Source organism: Kogia breviceps, chromosome 10, assembly GCF_026419965.1.
Source record: "Kogia breviceps isolate mKogBre1 chromosome 10, mKogBre1 haplotype 1, whole genome shotgun sequence".
NCBI lineage: Eukaryota > Metazoa > Chordata > Mammalia > Artiodactyla > Physeteridae > Kogia > Kogia breviceps.
The window spans coordinates 33,796,456-33,816,642 of record NC_081319.1 but is presented as its reverse complement, the minus strand read 5'-3'; the positions used below and the strand labels follow the sequence as shown (position 1 = coordinate 33,816,642).

At 42.6% G+C, this 20,187-nt stretch overlaps 1 protein-coding gene across 10 annotated transcripts in view; it reads right to left on the bottom strand.

Annotated features, from left to right (window-relative positions):
- The window catches only part of ERC2 (ELKS/RAB6-interacting/CAST family member 2), a 969,444-nt gene that overhangs the window by 166,903 nt on the left and 782,354 nt on the right, over positions 1-20,187 (bottom strand). For 3 of the 10 annotated variants that reach the window (XM_067043897.1, XM_067043898.1, XM_067043899.1), the window contains exon 18: positions 16,070-16,135. The exons of the other annotated variants lie outside the window; for them this stretch is intronic. In XM_067043897.1, the coding sequence (XP_066899998.1) occupies positions 16,109-16,135 (27 nt within the window). In that variant the 3' untranslated portion in view covers positions 16,070-16,108. The remainder of the gene's footprint in view (positions 1-16,069; positions 16,136-20,187) is intronic. 10 annotated transcript variants of the gene reach the window in all.

Here is a 20,187-nt window from a genome sequence, read left to right as displayed (position 1 = left end):
ACATTGTCTATATTTGATAGAAGAGGAAGCAGAGGCAATGAGGCTCAATGACTGGTCCAAGGTCACATGGCTCATCAGTGGTGGAGCTGAGGTTTGAACCAAGTCTGTGAACTCTAGCAGGAGCCCAGAGGGCTCAGATTTGCTGAGTGTGTGGTATGTCTCAGTGGCGGGTGTGTGTCCCTTTCCAGATCAGCACTGACCCTCTCTCATGTCACCATGCAGGCATCATCTTTCTGTACTTTTACCCATTGTGCACATCCTGAATGCCATTCTCTCTTTCCAATCCTAATGCTCACAAGGACGTTCTCAAAAACTTCATTTCCCTTCCCTTGCTCTATAAGAAAGCTCTGCTTCCTCTGAGTACAGCAGACGATGGCTTCATGGCTATAAAGTGTATGAAGTTACTTCAGTCTGTGGGCCAAACTCTGATAATGCGCTAAGTCAGTTCCAGGAACTTTCATCAGCCACACGTTTAGAGCGCATCTGAATGTAGCGCAGCGGTTCTCAACCAAGGGCAATTTTGCCCCTAGGGGACATCTGCAATTCTGGAGTCATTTTTGGTTCTTACAAACGGGGTGCTGGAATGCTACTGACATCTAGAAGCTAAATGCTAAACATTTTACAATGCACAGTTGCACAACAAAGAATTCAGCCCCAAATGTCAATGCTGTTGAGGCTGAGAAATCCTGACATAACGTGTATCCTCCAGAGGCAAAATGCCCACATATAATCTCCAGCTCCATTACTCACCAGTTCTGCAACCTGGGGCAATTTTCTTAAACTGTCTAGGGTCCAGTGTTCTTACCTTCAAAAGGAGACTAATAGTAGTACCCACCTCATGGGTTTGTTTGAGGGATGCAATGAGTTAGTACGTAGCAAGGGACTAAGTAAAGTACCTGGCACAGTGTAAATGCTCAAGATAGTCACCCTTACTACTTGCAAAGCTGGAAGTTAGGCGCCTGACTGTGGGGTTCCAGCAGCTGCTAGTTGTTCTACTCTACGCTTTTAGCTGAGGTGGGTAGTCTCAGATTTATGGATGCCTGTGCCCTTGCCAATGCACAAACCCTAAGTTGCAATTTAGTTGGAAGCTATGTTTCAAAGTAAGATCAGGCAGGAGAAATAATTTAGGCCATCCCTCTTTAAAATCTTTAGAAGTATTCAGACATTCCCTTTGGAATCTTTTCAAGGTCTCCATTTACCTATGCAATTAACATTTACATCCCTTTTACAACATGCCCAGACACTACGTGGTTTAATGGATTTAATCCTCGAAACAACCTCAAGAGATGGGCACTGTCTTCTCTTATTCTTTCTAAACAAAACCACTTCTCTTGAAGTATCGGGACCCAAGATTAACGAATACCTTATTAAGTTTTTATTCGATATTATTGTTTTTCCTATTATATTATGGCTGTTATCTTCTTGTAGGTTCCAACTCTCTCCACAAGCATAGGGATTTTATCAACAGGACACAGGCTTTGTGGGTTAGCCTGGGCACCTAACACGCTGTTTAACATACAATATGTATTATATAATAATACACAGAATATATACAATTTATAATAAGTTATATACATATACATGTGAAAGACAGACAGACAGAGAGACAGGTAACACTGACTTATAAATTCTTGGAACTCAACCTGCTTTCAACCCACGTGGGGACAGACTTCAGTATGTGGTTTAAGGAACTGGGTCTGAAGAACCCCTTGCTGTATAGTGGCTGGCTGGTGGCCACACACTACTGAAGAAAGAACATGGGATGGGGTAGTGAATGACAGAACAGGGCTGTAGCCTGGTCTCTCCACCTCCTAGCTGTTGACCTTAGCAGTGTGATTTAACCTCTTCTGTGTAAAATGGGACAACCTGAGAACTACATGTTAGGGTGGAAAAAGAAGTGGCGCTTCATGTGGACAAACTAAATGTTTGGTAATGGCTGCTTTCCATTTCTGAACAAATTCTGCTCATCATCATGACTTGGATTCATGGCTATGAGGCTTACGAGACTCTGTTGGTGTCAGTTAACTGACTACAACCCCATATTTCAATGATGTTGTGTCACTTTCCTATCTTTCCTTTAGTTACTATGTGTTAACCCTCTCTGCTTCCAGCCCTGGTATTCAGGCCACATCAAACAGTCCTCTATGCCAGCCAACTGAATTGCCCGTGCTAACCCATTTATATGCAGAGTCGATGGCAATGCTGATCATGCAATGTGAAGTTGCCCTGTGATAAATGGCAGAGTCCTTGAATTCTTATAATCTTATACTGACAGACAATTAAGAATACACCTTACTTGGGTAAAAGGACTCAAGGAGATCAGGGACCTTATTTGTGTAGTTTCTGTTGAACTGCACGTAGTAGGTACTTGGTAAATATTTGTTGAACTAATTGCTAAACAGGTGAGCATTAGTTAAGTCCTACATAATATGGTCTGTGGCATTTTTTCCCCAGTGTCTTCTTTCATTTCTTTTCAAATAATCTGAATAATTTGTAGGCAGGAGTACGAGAGCTTAGTTTTTAATCTCATCAACAAAGAACCTTCCAAAGAGGAGGCATTCCTTTGGCCTTGGTTGTTGGCATTTCAGATGTAATTACATTTTTCACCCTAAAATTTCCCAACGAGATTAAGAGTCAGATACAAAGTCTCCTTAACCCTCTGCTCAAAAGTTTGCACAAGGAGCTCTGCCCACTTTTCATGGGATTTCAGAAAGATGCCAGCTGCTGGCAACCATGAATCATGAAACACAAAGGACTCATAATCTCCTGGAACATACCCTGCTTGCACAATTCCTTAAGAGCCTCTCTAAGAATACACCAGAGTCTGCAAGCATGTACTTGCTTTTCTGCAGGTAAAGAAGATGCAGTACTGCCTTTTTCAGCAAGTTGTATCCAATATTTCCTTTATCTATTCTGGGTCAGTCAAGATGAGAGAGTACAAAAATCTAGGAAAAAAGGCAGCTTTTAGCATTTTCTTTGTAATTTCACTTGCCTTCTGGCCTCTGAGTTTCCCCCGACTTCACATTATGGTGATATTTCTTGTAATGTTTCAAGCTTCTTCGTGCACCTAATTCCAACTGGCTATTAACTGTGCTAGTTTATTGGAATTGTGTATTGAGGGCTTTTGAATCTGCAGGCATATGTTTTTGTTGCCTAGATCATTTGCTTGACCCTAAGAAAGTTATACCCAACTTATTCCAGGCAGGGGCCTCAAGCATGAAGACCCCTAGGGAGACTGGTTCCACGTTTTCCTTTGGTCACGGGTATTGATGCCAAATGGTTTCAATGGTCAGACCGGTGCTCAGTGCCCAACCTGATTCAGGAGATATCCATTAAGTAAACTTCTAGGTCTTTGTAACACATAGTAGAAACTTGATAGATAATTACAGAAATACAGATGCTGCAAACTGTAAGGGGTGACCAATGAAGAAGGTATCATAGGAGGTAGTAGTAAATAAAGAAAATAAAGAAGAAAATAAAGACAACAAGGGCTAGTATTTATTGAGTGCTTACTATCCACTGGTACTGGGCTAGCATTTCACATCATTATCTCACTTGATCTTCATAAGAACTCAATGAGGGAGGAAAATAAGACATCGTTTTTCTCACTTTCTAGATGAGGACACCGAGGCTCAGAGCAATTAAATAATGTGCCCAAGATTACACATCTATTAAGGGGCAAACCTGGGAAACAGAGCTCTCACTCTCAACCCATGGACTCCTCCTACAAGCAGGCTGGACATTTCATTCATGAAAAAGGAAAGAACAAGAGGAGGAAGATGAGGTGAAATAAGGTATGAGGAGAAGGAAGATGTGATCTACAGAGGAAAGTCCTGAGGTGGAGAAGAGGAAAATGATGAAATCTTTGTTGGCTGTCATCATGATTCTCAGAAAAACAGGCCCATCTTCCCTTTCCCATGAGAGTGGGGCTGGGTGGGGAGTATGAAGGCTAAAGCAGAGATCTGAAAGGGTCACCTTGGGGATGCAATGTGAGTCAATGCAGGAATCAGGAGTCCTGGTGAGCAGCTCTGGAGTAAGACACACCTGGGTTCAAATCACAGCTCTGACATTCCTGATCTGTGTGACTTTGGGCAAGGAACTTCCCTGCTCTGTGCCAAAGTTTCCTCACCTGGCAAACAGGATAACAGTAGTACCTACCACACGGGGGAGGTGAGGACTGAACAGCATGACCAATGTGAAAGCACTGAGGATGGGGGTGGTGGTGGTGGAAAATTATGGCCCACCGAGTCATGTGCAGCTTACCATTGGTTTTGCATGGCCTACAAGCTAAAAATGGTGTTTACCTTTTTAAACAGTTGGGAAAATATCAAAAGAAGGATGATGTTCGGTGATATATGAAAATTATATGAAATTCAAATTTTATTGTCCATAAATATGGTTTCTATTGGAATATGACCATGCCCATTCATTTCCTTGCTATCTTTTACTGCTTTTGCATGGAATGGCAGTTGAGTAGCTGCCACTGAGATGCTATGTGGCACTCTCATGGCTTTGCACTGCTACTCAGCCCACTGCAAATGGCAGTGAGAACGTGACAGCCTTTTGAGTGACATGTGTATCATCCATCTGTGTGGATAGACATTTTCAAAGATGAAATACATAAAATACCATTACAGAGCACTGTTTACAAATGAACATCTGCAAAAGATTCTGATGACAGAGAGTACTAATGTTGAACATCAATTAAGTGAAATGTAATTTCTCTCCAAAGAATCAAATTCTTCTCATTAGTAGACATGTATTACAAAATTTACACTCATTATATTTTGAATTTCATTAATGGAAAACTTGTGAAAATTTGCTTTCTTTCTTGTTATATACATACTTATATAATATTCTTGCTTTGGCCGTTTGGCTCACATAGTCTATAACGTTTACTAATCTGGCCATTACAGAAAAAGTCTGATGAGCCTTGACTTAGGAAAGTGGTCAGTGTGTGGTAAACAGCACAGGAGACAGACTGCCGGTTCTCACCTCTGCTGACCTCATAGCCCTGCATCATTTCCATCATGAAGGCAACTTGGCTAAAGGCCCCAAATTCTCCTTTATAGGTCTTATTCAACACTGGGCATATATATCCCTCAAGTTTCAGGTAAATACTGGAGAAAACATAGCTGTTCAACCATAGTAAGGAAAATAAAAGCTTAATGGTGGGGCTGGGCTACGTGCCTTCTCCTTTTGAGGCCCATTCAATCGTTCTTTTTGGCACAGGATTCTGCCAGCTCCTTGTTAACGATCTCAAACAAAGGTGGTAGCTCCACCTGCTAGGGCAAATAGCCCATCCTGAAGCCCAAAGAGACAGCAAGCTGCAGCAAACCTTTCCCCATATATATTCCCAAAATACATTTTCCCCGGATAGAGTCTATATAATTCTAGATGAGGGTCTGGGAAGAAAAAGGTCCATGAGCAATAAGCATGGTAGACCCCGCCAAGCCTCTCTTTCTTTCAGAATGTGACAACTGGCCTGAGGACACTAGCCCATCAAAGGCTCTGAGAATGCCTGCAGTGAAGAAACCTATTTGATTCTGTTTAATCCAGTTTTACTCAAACTTGTTTGAACATAGAATGCTTTTATTATAATTTAAAAATAGTATTTATTTTATTTTATTTTTTTTGCGTTATGCGGGCCTCTCACTGTTGTGGCCTCTCCCGTTGCAGAGCACAGGCCCTGGACGCGCAGGCGCAGCGGCCATGGCTCACGGGCCCAGCCGCTCCGTGGCATGTGGGATCTTCCCGGACCGGGACATGAACCCGTGTCCCCTGCATCGGCAGGCGGACTCTCAACCACTGTGCCACCAGCGAAGCCCCAAAGATAGTATTTTTTAATATCCAGTACCATCAGTGCTCTGATGAACATCCTTAGGGAATTATTACCACAGGGGAAGGAGCAGCTGACCGACAGTCAACTTTCTTACTTTGTAAAATAGGCATGGTGCTACCTGCCTGCTACCCTCATAGAGCTGATGGGGGAATCAGAAGAAAATCAGAGACAGACGTGGTCTGTTCTCTTTAAACTGGTGCGGGAGCTGTGTGAGTGAGACAGAAGTGGGAGAAGTGGCAATGTCAGCCTTCAGAACTTTGCAGATGTCTCTGATGAGGAGTGGACTAGGCATGGTGCAGTCAGGCTGAAGGCCTCCCTTCAGCCTCCCCGGCCCCCAGCGTGATTTTTGGGAAAGCAGTGATCATCCCAGGGGGAGATGGAGAGAGCCCGTCCTTCCCTGTTCTATCCTATGCCCAAGATGAGAGGCATGCCAAAGGCAGACACCCAGTTACATAAAGCTCCTGGAAGGCCTTGATGGGTGGGAGTCCCAAGCCTCAAACCAGGAGCTTGCACTCTCCCAGGAAGTGTGGAAACAGCTTCACAGTCTGGCCTTGAAAACATGTTAGTGCGTTCATAACGTAAAAAAAAAATAATAACAGTGAGAAAATTCGTCTGGCGTGTCTCAGCTTGCACTCTCACAGGCAGTAACCGCCTTATCTGACATATCAGATTTCACCGAGTCCCAAGCCTGTTGTACAAGGACGGACAAAGATTACTCTTTGGTTCCGAACACTTCCTTATTCTCCCTCTCTCATCTGCACATTCTGCTGACAATTGTACTGAACAACCTCCGAGGCTGAATCGAGTTTCTGATCGGCTGGTGGACACGCTGCCAGTGGGGCAAGCCAGTCCTCTCTCAGAAGAAAACAGGTGTTCTTTCATTTCCTAGTGTCACCTGCCTTCGGAAAGAGGAGCGCAGAAGATTTCCCCCGACATGGTTTCCTCGTGCTCCCAAGCTAGTGCCATGGTGCCAGGAGATAACAAGTATAAAAAATAAACAAAACCATAAAAGTAACCAATAAGAGCAGCAAAAAGCCCTTCAAGCAGAACGTAATCACAACCCAATGCCTCGCAAGGGACAATGGGGAGACTCCCTTTTTAATTATGGAGGGGTTTTTGTTTTTGTTTTCTGCAGAGGGATTTGTACAGAAACTCCTCTCAAATAATGCAGTTACATCAGAGATCAAGGTGTGTTGAAAGAAGAATGGGTGCTGGGGAATAAGCAGGGCTGCTAATTCCACCACATGCTGACTCAGGGCAGCCACAGGCATCCGGGCTACCTGGGTGGACACCTGAGTGCAGAACAATGAAGTCTCATTCCGCTGCCAAGAACCAATGCACTGGGCAGTAAAACTACCCCCCTGCTCCCCAGAGGGCTGTAGTGTGCCCACCCCAGCCTGCAGAGGCTCTTCCTACTGCCTGACGAAGGGCAGAAAGCAAAATGATAAACCGATTTCAATTTGTCAATGTGGAAAATCAATCCTGTGGCACTGAGTAAATAACAACCACCATATAGCCTTTGCTACTTTAAAGGCTTAAAGCAACACTTAAGAGTGGTGGAACAAGTATTTGAACTGCGTCTGTGTGACTCCAGAGCCTGGGTGCTACCAACCACTTAGCACCAAAGACTATGTAAAGTTGGATTTGTCTCTGTCAGTTATATATTTACATGACCATATCTGATAGGGAAAATGTGCTTTAAAATGGTACTTTCTCTGAATGAGGACTCTAAGAACTTTTTTCCTGATTCCTCATTAAACTCTCTGTTTTTTGCAATGAATATAAAAGGAATAAATGGTGAACATAAAGCAGTGGCTGTAAGGAGCTCAGGGTTTTCCAGAGAAAGTGATCTCTGTAGCTTTTGTTTCAGAGCCTCATCCTACGTTTTCCTCTGAAGGATGAAGGTACAATGTATGCCAGAGGAGTCTTCAGCCACATATGGATATTTGTCTTTTTATTCTGAGTTTAATAGGTTTCATGGAGCAATGGTCTTTTCTCTAAAAGATGATAACAAACTCTTCTACATCCTTCTGGGAGCTCTGTTCCCACCACTCCGCACATATACACAGTGACTGAGGCACTAAGGACCTGTGACCACTGACACAGACATAACAGGAGGGGCCAGACTTATTAGGACACACAGTGGGGTAGCAAATGAGCCAGGCTGATCCTCAGCCTGTGGAAAGCTCCCTGAAGCTGAAAGAAACAGCAGGCCTCCTCCTTATGCAGATTCAGCATCTCAGTGATTGTGTTACCATGGGAACAGTTCTGTGACAGGGAAGGCAAGTGTGGCCGAGTGTTTATGAGGGCAGGATCTGCATGGGAGAGATGGGGGCAGTTTAGACAAGGCCTTGGCAGGAGAGAAGTTTCTGTTGCTCTGTGCTGTTATTCTTAGTATTCGCATTATATTTTCTGGAAAACAAAGCTAGAGGGAATGCATTACCATCCCAATGTCTCTGACTGACATGTTCATGGAGGAGGGACCTTGTGGCCATCCAGGCAAAATGGATCCGTAGTATCTGTTTCATGAGATCATCTGATAGCCTAGTGGTCCAGCAGGCTTCCTTCAGAGATCATGTTCCTCTGGAGAAGGCATATATGGGGAAGGCCTGAGGATGGAGTTAAGACCCATCTGAGCATGGTCAATGGCTTCTAGTCAACTGATGACTCAATGGCAGAAAGGAATATTTGAACCATTCTGGTTGAAACACCCAGTAGTGACCATAAGTATATACTCTTGTTTTGGATGTTGTCTGGTTTTCCATTTTGTTGGGGATGTGGAGACGATTGGAAGGAGATGGGACTGGGGTTCCTCTCCCCGAATCACCAAGAAAATTCTGGTCCAGCTTATTAACACTGCCTGCCAACTGGATGGCTGCCCAAAGTGATGTCTACTCTCGGTCTACAAGTCTAGGAATGAGACCTATGGGTGATCTTCTGGAAGAGCGGGTGTGTAACATTTTGATGTCCCAAGCATAAGACAATTTATGGGCAGGATTGTCACAAATGGTGATGTACGTCTCTCTGGCACCTGCTAATGTGCAGACAGTGCTAAATGCCATCGGCTCCTCTCTCCGTGTTCTCACCCATGGCTGGATTTCCCAATGTCCACTCAGCTTATTATTTTTCTTTTAGTGTTCAGTTTCCATACCCCTCCCACCCATCGATATCTGTGTCTCAGATTAATTTTCACCAGATGTGAGCATCTGAACTTCTCCAAGATTTGTTACTTTCCCTTCATGATCCTAACCTTCTTTGGGCCATTTGTGTGATTTCTCTGACCTCCCTAGTGTTTCCAACATATCCCAAATTAGTGTCATCTGCAACCTTCCTCCACATGCTCTTTTCTCTCCTTTACAGATCATTAATAAAAAGGTTAAACAAGACCAGACCAGCACCACACTCTACAGAAAATGACAAAGGGGTGGGAGAGGCTGAAGAGCTCCCTGTGAGCCAGCCCTGGCACAGGAAGGATGTAATGTAATGCAGCAACACTCCACTAGACGCCTCCCGCCTCTGGCCCACAGTCATTTATCACCACTGTTTGTTTATGATTTCTCAGCCAGATTTCAGGTCCTTAGAGTGTGGTCATATCCAAGCCAACATACATTGCTTTGCCAGGTAACCCTTACAAGCTCCAGAAAAACCCACAAGAACTTATTTGCTGCACTCGATTCTGCTTAAAAGCTTCTCCCCCTGTCCCCAACCAAGTCCATCATACTTGAGAGCAGAAAATGGTGGACTGCGACATCATCACCCTTTTCTCTCTTTCAATTCATCAGCTCACAATTGTTCATCAAATATTTGTTGGCTTTTCATATTAGTCACTCGATTTTTCTTTGAGCTGAAAGAGACACTCTGCTAGACACAGACTAATCCAGAGTCTCCAGCAATCAAACGTTCCTTTGCTAGACCTAGGTGTCATTATAATCAAAAGTAACTAAACGGGGTGTGGTTTTAGGGTAACGATGCTTTAAGACCTGCTAGGAAATGTGTAGCTGGCTCATATAGCTTTGGTCATAAAAACAGATTACGCCTTTTGATTTTCCTTTCTTCTGTCTTTTCTCTTATCCCCCAAAGTCACCCATCCCACAGTATCAACTACTTTCTTCAGCTGGCATATAGAGTCCACTCTTCTGAGCACAGTTGCAATAATAACAGTGATATTCTCATGAGGACTGGCCTCAGCATGCACCAGACATGGCTAGGCATCTCATTCACCTCATCTCATCTAATCCTCACCACAGCCCTGGAAGGTATGTATAACCTTCTCCAAATGAGGAAGTGGAAGAGTGGAGAGGGAACAACACTTGCCTAAGGCCACCCAGCCAAACAGTCTCTGGATTCAGCCCAGTCCAAACCCAGACTGGTTTGAATCCAGAGACCACACTATGAGCCACACTGCCACACTGTCACCCAGTTTCTCATAGATTAGCGGTTCTTCACCTTTTCTGAGTCACTTCCCCCTACGAGTGTCTGCTGAGGATCACAGATACTCTCTCTCCTTGGGGGATGCGCACATACCCAGATCAAAGTCTGTTAACCGTGTCCGAGGGTTTGCAGACCCTTGGGGGTTCATGAACACCAGCTTAAGAATCTGTGTACTACTCTAAATTCCTCCAGGGTAGGAAATGTACTTTCTTCACTGCCTCAACTCCAGTACTGAGATAAAGAAATATTTTTTGAATGAATCATTGATTGAAAGAACTTGGGGTAGGACATTCAAGCTGTAGCTCTGAAGAACAGCTTTACAAGCCTGAGTAGAAGATATAAAAATATAGATATCTTCCAGAGGAGCAGACAAGCCACAAAAAGAAGGTAAAGGGGGAAGAAATAAAGCAAAAACATTTCATTTCGCCCAGGAATTAATTCTGCATTTGGAAGTAGGCAGAGTCCTTGTCAATGGTGGTTCTGAAACATCTAGTAGCTACTTCTACTTACTTCTCACCCTAACTTCTGAAAACGGGTTACTGAAAGCTTCTTCTGCAGGAAATAATATACTCCGAATTTTAAGATAGGAGCCAAAATCTCACAAGGTTTGCCTTAACTGACAGAATTCTTGATGACTGAGGATCTTAGGAAAAACTGCAAGAACCAATGGCATCTTCCTCCTTTTCATCCTTCTACAACTCATCTCTAAGTCCTTTTCATCCTTCTACAACTTTGGGAGCTTGGCTTTTCTGTAGACCACTGTGCCCACATGTCTCCCTACTCTATGACTGCTGATTTTTCTTTGCAGCCTTTGCAGTCATTGATATTCAATTCTCTCCTTTTCTTTGAGAGTCAGAGGAAACACACACTCTGGAAGTTGGACTCCAGCTATGCTTTAAACTTGACAGCCTACACGTCACTGCAATGAGAGGTCAAAGATTCCCCTGCTGATATACAGGCAATGGAAAACAGGGAGTCAAAAGTCTGCCTTTCCTTGGCCAGTCTGACTGGACACCTGGGGAAAACAGAACAGAACAGGACCCCTACTCAGCCTTCAGCCTCCAATAATGGCGTGTCTCAGCATTGACACCCAAGGTAGAAATCTGGAGGTCCTTGATTTAATCCTCTCAACTCTTCATCAAAGTCCTGCTGACTTCACTTCCTAGTCTCGTCTCCAACTTATCCACTTGTCTGCATCTCCCCCACTGCTCCCCTGGGTCAGCACCATTAATTCTTTCACATATGATGGAAGAGCCCCTACTTCGGTTCTTCCTGACACGACAATTCAACCTCCACACAGCAGCCTGGGTTGTTCTACAACATAAATCGAATCACGTCATGCCCCTGCTTAAGATCCTCTAATTTTCTTTTCATTTTTTTTTTCACTTTTGTTAGGTTAAAACCCAAACTCCCTACCTTGGCCTAAAAGGCCCTATATGATCTGGCCCCTTCTCACTTCTTCATCTTCATCTCACTGTCTTATTTGCTACCCAGAGTTATGGTTTTAAGCTCCTTCAGCCCATAAAGCTCTTTCCCACCTTCGGCCCTTTGCTAAAGTAGGTTCCTCTTGTTAATCTCAATATCTTCCCAGTTTCCATCAAAGCAATGATCAAAATGTATAAGGTTTCCATTCATATATTTATATTCTTATGGTCTGTTTCCCTAAACCAGATTGTAAGACCAACAGGGTAGCAACCGTGTCTATCTTACACATCACTATTTTCTCAGCACCTAAACAAGAATTTAACTTTTAAATGAAAGAACAGATGAATAAGTGAAAAACGACTGAATGAATGGATAAATGAATGAAGGAAGGAAAATTCTGAGGAGCTAATGGCACAAGGAGATGTATCAGATCCTCAGTCATAGGAGATGTGGGTTGAATCAAAAACACTAGTTGTTCACAACTAGTTTACCCAGTTGATGTAAAAGAAAGCCTCCACTTTGCAGAGAAATCAAGACTTCAGTTGAGGAGACTGGGCACAGGAAGAGCAGGATGAGCACAGGCCCTGTGCCCAGATCTTCTCTGCTAAGAGAAGGCACGGAACGTAGAAACTTCCCAGCCACAATAAAATATCTCCTTCCTCAATCTTCCTGAGAGGAGGCATGCCAGGGAGTTCCACGGGCCTTCGAGCACTGTTTCTGTGTGTGAAAAACCCCTTCCTCAAGTCTACGTGCTCTGTGATTCATACACGCACTCACTGTCCATGTGCTGGTGGCATCGAGCAGCAATTCTTCATTTTGACAGGATGCATCTACTAGCATCATGGCCCTGTGCCGAAGCTTGTTAATGCCCACATCTGTATTTTTACGAATCAGGTCCTAAACATTTGCATATGTTTTCAATGTAGAAAGACCTATTCCTTTCTAGTGGTTTAGGAAACAAAAATGATCTTGTGTTCTATGTCTGCTCAGTTACGAGAGTTCACAGTAAAAGCTCAAGCATTCAAATGTCAAGGCAGATGTGGCACTAGATCTCGCAAAGTCCCTCACTATCCCAGCTCACTGAATATTCACAAACCAAAGTGCCTCTTGGGGTCCAAGGAAAGCACCTTCATTCAGTGGAAATGCAGAGTTATTTGCTGACACAAATGATTGCCACATCAAGTGGATTTTCCCGAAGGAAAGTAACGGAGAATTAAGCAGCTGCTTTTCCTGTATTTTCAAAGCACAACAGAAAATGCAGAAGGGCTCCAAGAGCACATTTTCACAATCAAACTGGGGGGTGGGGTAGGCAAGGGGACAGTGGTTGAATACACACTTCACTGATGCCCATGAGGGCAACAAACTGCTGGAAATGTGATCCCATGGGGTCTCTGCAAGAAAACCTGAAAAATAAGGTAGGCCAAAGGTAAATTCCAGCCATAAGAAAATAGGAGTGGGGCTGAGCCAACAGGGAGGGGGACTGCAGAGGAGTTGGAGGCAGAGTATAGGAAGATATGGTGGATCTAAGCAGCACAGACTACATAATTTGTGGGGCACAGTGCAAAACGAGCTGTGGCGTGCCCCGTTCAAAAATTATTCACAGTTTTAAGACAGTGACAGTAGAGCATTAACCCAAGCTCAGGGTTCTGTGGACTACACAGGTCACAAGCTGGTAATGCTGGGCTGGGGTGTGAGGTTTATGGGGGGAACGACTAGCTCTAGGGGCTGTCAAAACTCTTTAGAAAAGCAAACTTCTTCCAGTCCACTTTGCTCTCAGAAAACACCACCCTTGAATGATCACAATGAGACAAATCATGCCTGGGGTAGTATCTAGCAGTGCCAGAAAAAGGAGGAGCTGTCAGGGTTGTTAGCTTAATTCCAATTTGTTGTAATTTTTGGAGCAACTTTTCCTAAATTATGATTCATTTCAGCACCAAAACACCAGATTCAAGTCAGGGCCTTCTGTTGCTATTATAAGCATATTACTGATGCCTAGTAAAATCACTTCTTGTAATGTTTCTTTTATAAGGGCCATAAATCAAAATATTCAAAACAGTTAATTTTTAATGTGCCACTATTATCCATCTTTAGTTATAAATTTAATGTCTCCTTGGGCCCCAAAGATTGTAACGCGACTCAAAACATGCAACGGCTGTTCAGCAACAGAAGGTTCCCCCAGTATCTCATTATTTAAATCCTTAAGATATGGTTTTAAAAGCCTGAGGATATCTGAGCAAACTTGTTTAAAGGAGTCATAAAGAAAGATAAGCAGTTTTCCTCAGAAGCCTATAAAATTTATTACAGCATATAAAGCAGGATTATATATTGACTAATTTTCAGAAGACATTTGTTTTCTGGGGTACATGGCGTTTGGGGAAATTTCATTAAAGAATAAGGAGGATGGGGATTTAACACCACTGTCTCCGTTTGCCTTGAGCAAAGCAAGGCTGTCTATGGGCCTTGGCACCAGTTCCTCCCTGAAGACGACAAGGTTCCTACCTGAGGGGATGGCAGGGTGGGTGTCAAGAATCTTGTGAAAGAGCAATAAAAATTTTTATTATTCAGGAGGAGACACAAATGCAGCCCAGTGTCCTAACACTTATGATAGCAGAAGCAGCTCCACAAAAGAGCCCCAAGAAAGACTTACACTTGTCTAGGCAACCCCCAAACTCGTAGAACCTTCCTTTTCCTATCTATTCCACGCACATTGTGGGCAGGTTTCACATGGTCACTCTTTAACATTATAAAATCTTTACTTCTCCTTTAAAGTTGTTTTAGGTCAATTTACGTATTTATTAGCTTTTCTGTATGAGTAAATACAACGTTTCTCTTAAAGTTTTTCCTAGATAGGGAGTCTCTCAGACAGAATCTTAGGAATTTCTCTGGTTTCCCTGACCCCCCATATTGATAAGCTTCCCTTTGGAACCACTAGGCTTCTGGAAGGGTTCATTCCAGTGTTGTTTTCCACTTTACCCAGGAAAGGGAGAAGAGAGGCGATAGTCTGATGTGACCAGGAAGCAGGTTCTACTGGTGGCAAATGGGTCCAGGAAGTGTTACATTTTTACTATGTGGGAAGATGTTGTAAAGGAAAATCAAACTCCTGTGTGTTCCCTGAAGCATCAGAGAAGGCAGTCTGACTCACTGGTGGGACCTACAACAGGTTCAACTGAGCAGTGAAACACATCGATGAAACTGTCACCCACAGGCAAAACACACCAGTTACTGTTTTAAAATTCGTGTGAAGCACCCCTGTTAGGGAATACGAAGGCAAGACTTGGAGAAGGGCACACCTGTTGAGTTATCCCAAAGAACTGCCTCTCTAACCACAGACCTGGGACATTTCACATTTGTCCCAGAAAAAGAACGGCACATTGAGTACTTTTTGACCGTGGCACACAATCTACCACATTTCTTGTTCTGAACACAGTGGCATATACAATGTCACCAACTTCAACAGCATTATTCTACATCACCATATGTATATTCAACTCCAGAGTGTTGTGACTTGGTGTTATACAGCCTGCAGTATCCTGAAGAGATGTGATTCCCAGCAGCAAAGGTCCCTAGAGTTCAGTGTTCCATTTTACAACACATAGCAATTACACACACCACTATTCAATTATAATGCAGATAGCCCAGAAAGAGTGGGTTCTTAATAGCTAAAAATCAGCCTTTAAAAGAGCAAAACCCTCTGAAAAATTCAACGCGTGAAACAATGCAAAACTCCACAGAAGCTCAACTGTCAAAAAACAACAGATATAATACCACTCATGAGACCTGCCAATATTAATATTTCTATTCTAATTCACTTAAAGAGCTACAGTTACCCATTCGCCATCACTATGCCTTGATCCTTGTGTTTTCTTCAGAACTGCCATAGAAGAGAGTACAATCCATTAAATGGGCTTCTTAGAGATGATGGTTTCAGCTCCATGAAGATAAACAGTTTTATTTCCCTTATTCCTTGAGAAACATGTGATACAACCAGAAGGACGTGAGAGTCACACCACACTGGCATATCTGGTAAAAGCAAGCAGTTGGCTGAAAACCACGACTGGAGAATCGTGACAATTTCTGAGTCCACAATCATGCCTTAAAAAGTGTGGATAAATCCTAACGAGGGCACAGTTTACATTTTAAATAACATAGAAACATTCAACTCGTGCTCAACCCAGCCCCAACAAGGCAGCACAATAATGTGGTTGCAGGGAGGGGGGTCAGGAAGGAGGGAGCTCTTGGGGGTGGTCACAAAACACAGAAGCAAACATAGGGCACACTCACAAACATCAGCAAACACAATTGAGCACACATACCATACCACACTAGAATGCAATTTTTAAAAGAAAAATGATATAAAAGATGGTTTCTCACCCCTCAAAACAAAACTGGAACTTTGGTTTACAGGCCCGGCTATGCCCATATGCCCTCCTCGTCATCCTGCGGCCGGCCCAGGGTAAGGAGGTGCACGGAGAGGAGGGGAACACCGGAATGAAAGAAGAGAAGGTTAGTTACACTGTGATGCACTACAAAGGCACACTGATCTTCACTTTGTTTTTTAATCTTAAAGAGCAAGGGAAAAAAAATCCACAGTAACTTAAGTGCCACATCACTGACTTGTCAAATACATAACTGAGTTATGTATCTATGGCAACCCCTGCACAAAAACATTCCACCCACCTAGCTCTGAGTCTGTGTCAAGATTGGATTAGAAGATTAAAATTAGTCTACATTAGCAGATGATTATTTTTTTGGAAAGCACGCAATCTGAATTGCATATGCCTAAGGAGTAGATTAAACCTTTTAAGTAAGCAGAGAAGTAATTATAGTAACCAAATACCCTTAATTTCTCTTAAGCTTAAAGTATCAATAAAGGCTGAAGAAGAATTAAAAAAAAAAAAAAAACTCCATCGACTTGGGTGGAACAAACTCCTGTAGCATGCGATAATTCACATTGGTTATTTCACAAAGGCTCAAACATGCTGTGATCTTCTTGATTTGTCAGGTTCTATTTTGCTCTCAGCATAAAAGAGGATGTGCCCGCCATGGAATGATTATACATTTGCATGGAATGATTATACAATTGCAATCAAATAAGTTTCAAAGCAAAGAGAGTAAACTTTCAATTCAGTAAAATGTTTGTAGAAAGGAAGTTTTGTTTAACTTAAAATTGTGTCCAACTGTGGATAAATGGAAACTTATTTGGTCTGAATTCTTGTTGAAAACGTTTCCAGAATGGTTCAGGCCATTTTCCTCGCTTAGTGAAGAAGCCGATAGGTAGGGAAATTGATTCTTTGAAGACAGAAGTATATCGACCAACACAAGGTCCTGTTTTGAACAAGAATTCTCATTATTTACTGCAAGGATAGAAACAAAGTGTAGAAAATTGAGTAGTTCATATCCTGGTCTCACACATAATTTGGGAGCTGTGTCTTTTAACAAATCCCTGATGAAACCAGGTTTTCCCATGATTTGCTTTTCGTTTTGAAAACCTGGAACAGGAAAAACAATAACTTGGAACATTTTCTCATCATATGTATCCTTATTGCTTAAGTTGTTGTAATATTAGGTTGAATAATATGAAAATGTCTATATTTGACCATCTTTGATCTAGAAAACAGCAATTTCATACAGTTCAACCTAATATTGCCGACAGGTCAAGGTAATTTTCATCTACTCAAGAATTTAAATCTGGGGTCTTTGAAATGAGTTTTCAGATAATTTCTTCCCTTTATATTTCTGTAAATTTTATTTTGTGCATTTAAAAATACTATTCTGATAAAAAGGGTTCACCAGACTGCCAAAAGGGTCCACAAAGAATTCTTTGGCCCACAAAGAATTAACAATGCCCCACTGATTTGAGTCAATCAAGTGATTTGCACAGAGTTGGAATTGGACAACTCAGTATGAATTTGTACTGACAGTTTGGATGGTAATATTCTGGCAAAAAATAAGGTATAATTGATCATCTTAGCTGGGTCGTCTCATATAAAATTTACCTGTGTTTATTTATCACTACACAGTCTAGTAATTGCTCCTGGCAATAAACTTCCCTTTTCCCTACATAACTTGAGAAATATGGATTTTTACATTCATTAAACTTCCTCTCAGTTCCTGGAGAAAAGCAAAGTTGATGTCCTTTTTTATGCTAATTAAGAAGGAAAGTCTACAGCATGGGACCCTCAGGCATCCACAAATGGATTTCAAAGGGTCTAGCAACCCCTTGTAATTCAATGCAGAATGTTGTAGGTATGTGTGTAAGTATATTTCTCTGGATGGAGGTCCTAGCCTTCATTATATGGTTCCTGACCCTCAAAGTCATGGCTACAGAAAAACTCCAGGCTCAGAGTCACAGAACAAAATAGAAGGTTTTCCCTAAAATGCAGCCCACAGCCCCTGCTGACTGCTTCTAAATGGCTGTTAAATCACTCTCCTTGCAGAGCAGCTTATTTCATTTTGTACTTAAAACCCAACAGCATGTATAGATTCAGTTTGTTTCAAATCCATTCATAGATGTTTTAAATTTTAAAAAAGAAGAAAGAAACAGGAAAGAAAGCCATTGCCTCCAAAATCTACCACTATTTTCTTAACAGTGAAATGTGGTCTAATGCAAATCACTTTTAGCAAATTAAATATATTAAAAAGTAGTAATTAATTATGATTGAAGCAGACAGGAGTTGTAGCTCGAAAATATACACTGCCAATATCACTACTGTGCCTCGTCCACCATAGGAATAAAAAGGAGCTCCCAGATGTCGAGGGTTATTAAAAGCCAGATGTTGAGATCGACGTCTTATATGCTGGTGAGTAAAATAAAGAAATATGACAGTCCAATATAAACTTTGCTAACATTTAACATGGCAGAAATGTGGATAAATTCCTTCAGTGAACTCAGAATATTACGTATTTCTTTCAAGGTTTTAGTTTCTAAAGTTTAAAGGTTTTAAAAGAAAATAGAAAGGGAAGTGGTGGCCATTTCTGGTCTCTCTAATCTTCAAAGCTTAAACATGAATTGACCCTAATCACCAAGTGATCTGGGTCAGAGTGAGTGTCCGCTTGGGGAATAAAAAACAAAAATGCAGGAGCTAATCAGAGATGGAGCTCCAAGCATTTCCAAACGTTCGCAGCTGTTTGACTCCTGCACTGCCTGCATCTTTGTATGCAAATGTTAACTTGCTCAGCAATCTTACTGCACAGAAATGTAAATCCGGAGACCAAAAAATAAGAAACAGATAAATGTCACTTGATCCCTAAATTCATGCCAAGTTATTTAGAAATTCTTGGAGTTTTAAAATGTATCTATCAGGCCTGGGAGAGCCTGTTTCCTTCCCTTGTTTTTCTGTTTTCAAATCGACTTTGCAGTCGGGTTTCTGGACGTTGCCTGGTGTTTGCTCCCTTGTGTGTTCTCTGGGAGAGATTGCTATGCCAGGAGTGGCCAAAATATCTGAATGGGAAGAAAGCCTCTCTAGTCCATCCGTCATCCGCCTGCTTTTGTCCACAGTATCTGGGGATGGAACATTCAAGGTGGGCTGAAGCCCAGAACATAGTGACCACAAAACACAGCAGATATTGATGAGGGGGGAGGCTTAACTATCAAACAAACTCAGGATGTATCTATGGCTCCAGAGATGATATGAAGCCACGATGGAAATCCTGCAGTCCCAGATGCTGCGCTTTAATAGGGTTCTCTAAATACTGAGATAAAACAAAATCCCTCACCGGATGGGCTGCTCACGGGGCTATGTTGATGACAAGATCTAAGGGCAAAGTGACTGAGTCATTACAAGACAGGAGACTTTCCATTGCGGGGGACATTTATTAGCCCCAGCAAAGAAGGTCTGGGAAGGAACTCCATAATATGACATGATAAACGGCCCAGTGTAAATAAACCTTTAATTCGTCTTTATTTTGAAGTATTAGATATAGCCAGCAGGCAAGCCCTGGCCCATCACAGGATTTTTTTTTTTTTTTTAAACATCTGCAATTTTCTTTGAGTTGATAGCCGGCTTTTTTCCTGAAATCGAAGGACTAGGTCCCTAATGGGGACCTTACTGTCGCGCTTCTCCTAGCTGGAAATGAGAGTGAAATTATGGAAGCGTCACTTTCAAACCAGCCTACTGCCTCTGTAAGAATTCAGCCAGCTGGCTCTGCCAGGAAGTTCAACCTGGCCTCCTTGTGGAAAATGCAGGGAGACTGTCCTGGTTAGTTACAGGGTGTGGTGTGAACAGTCACCAGACCCACCCCTACTCCTACTACAGTTCACGGCTTCTCTGACACTTCCTGCAAACTTCAAGCCCCAGGACTCTGCAAACTTTGGCCACGCAAGCCACAAAAGCAGGACCACGGCGCGGGATTTATGATGTGCTCTGTGCCCGGGTTCGAGCAAAGCAGCTCCTCTTGGCATTTCCAAACTGCAGGCTTGGCCAGAATTGTCAAAAGAAAGCATGTGTAAAGGAAAGCAGTGGGCGTGAACCTGCAAACAAGGGTATTGA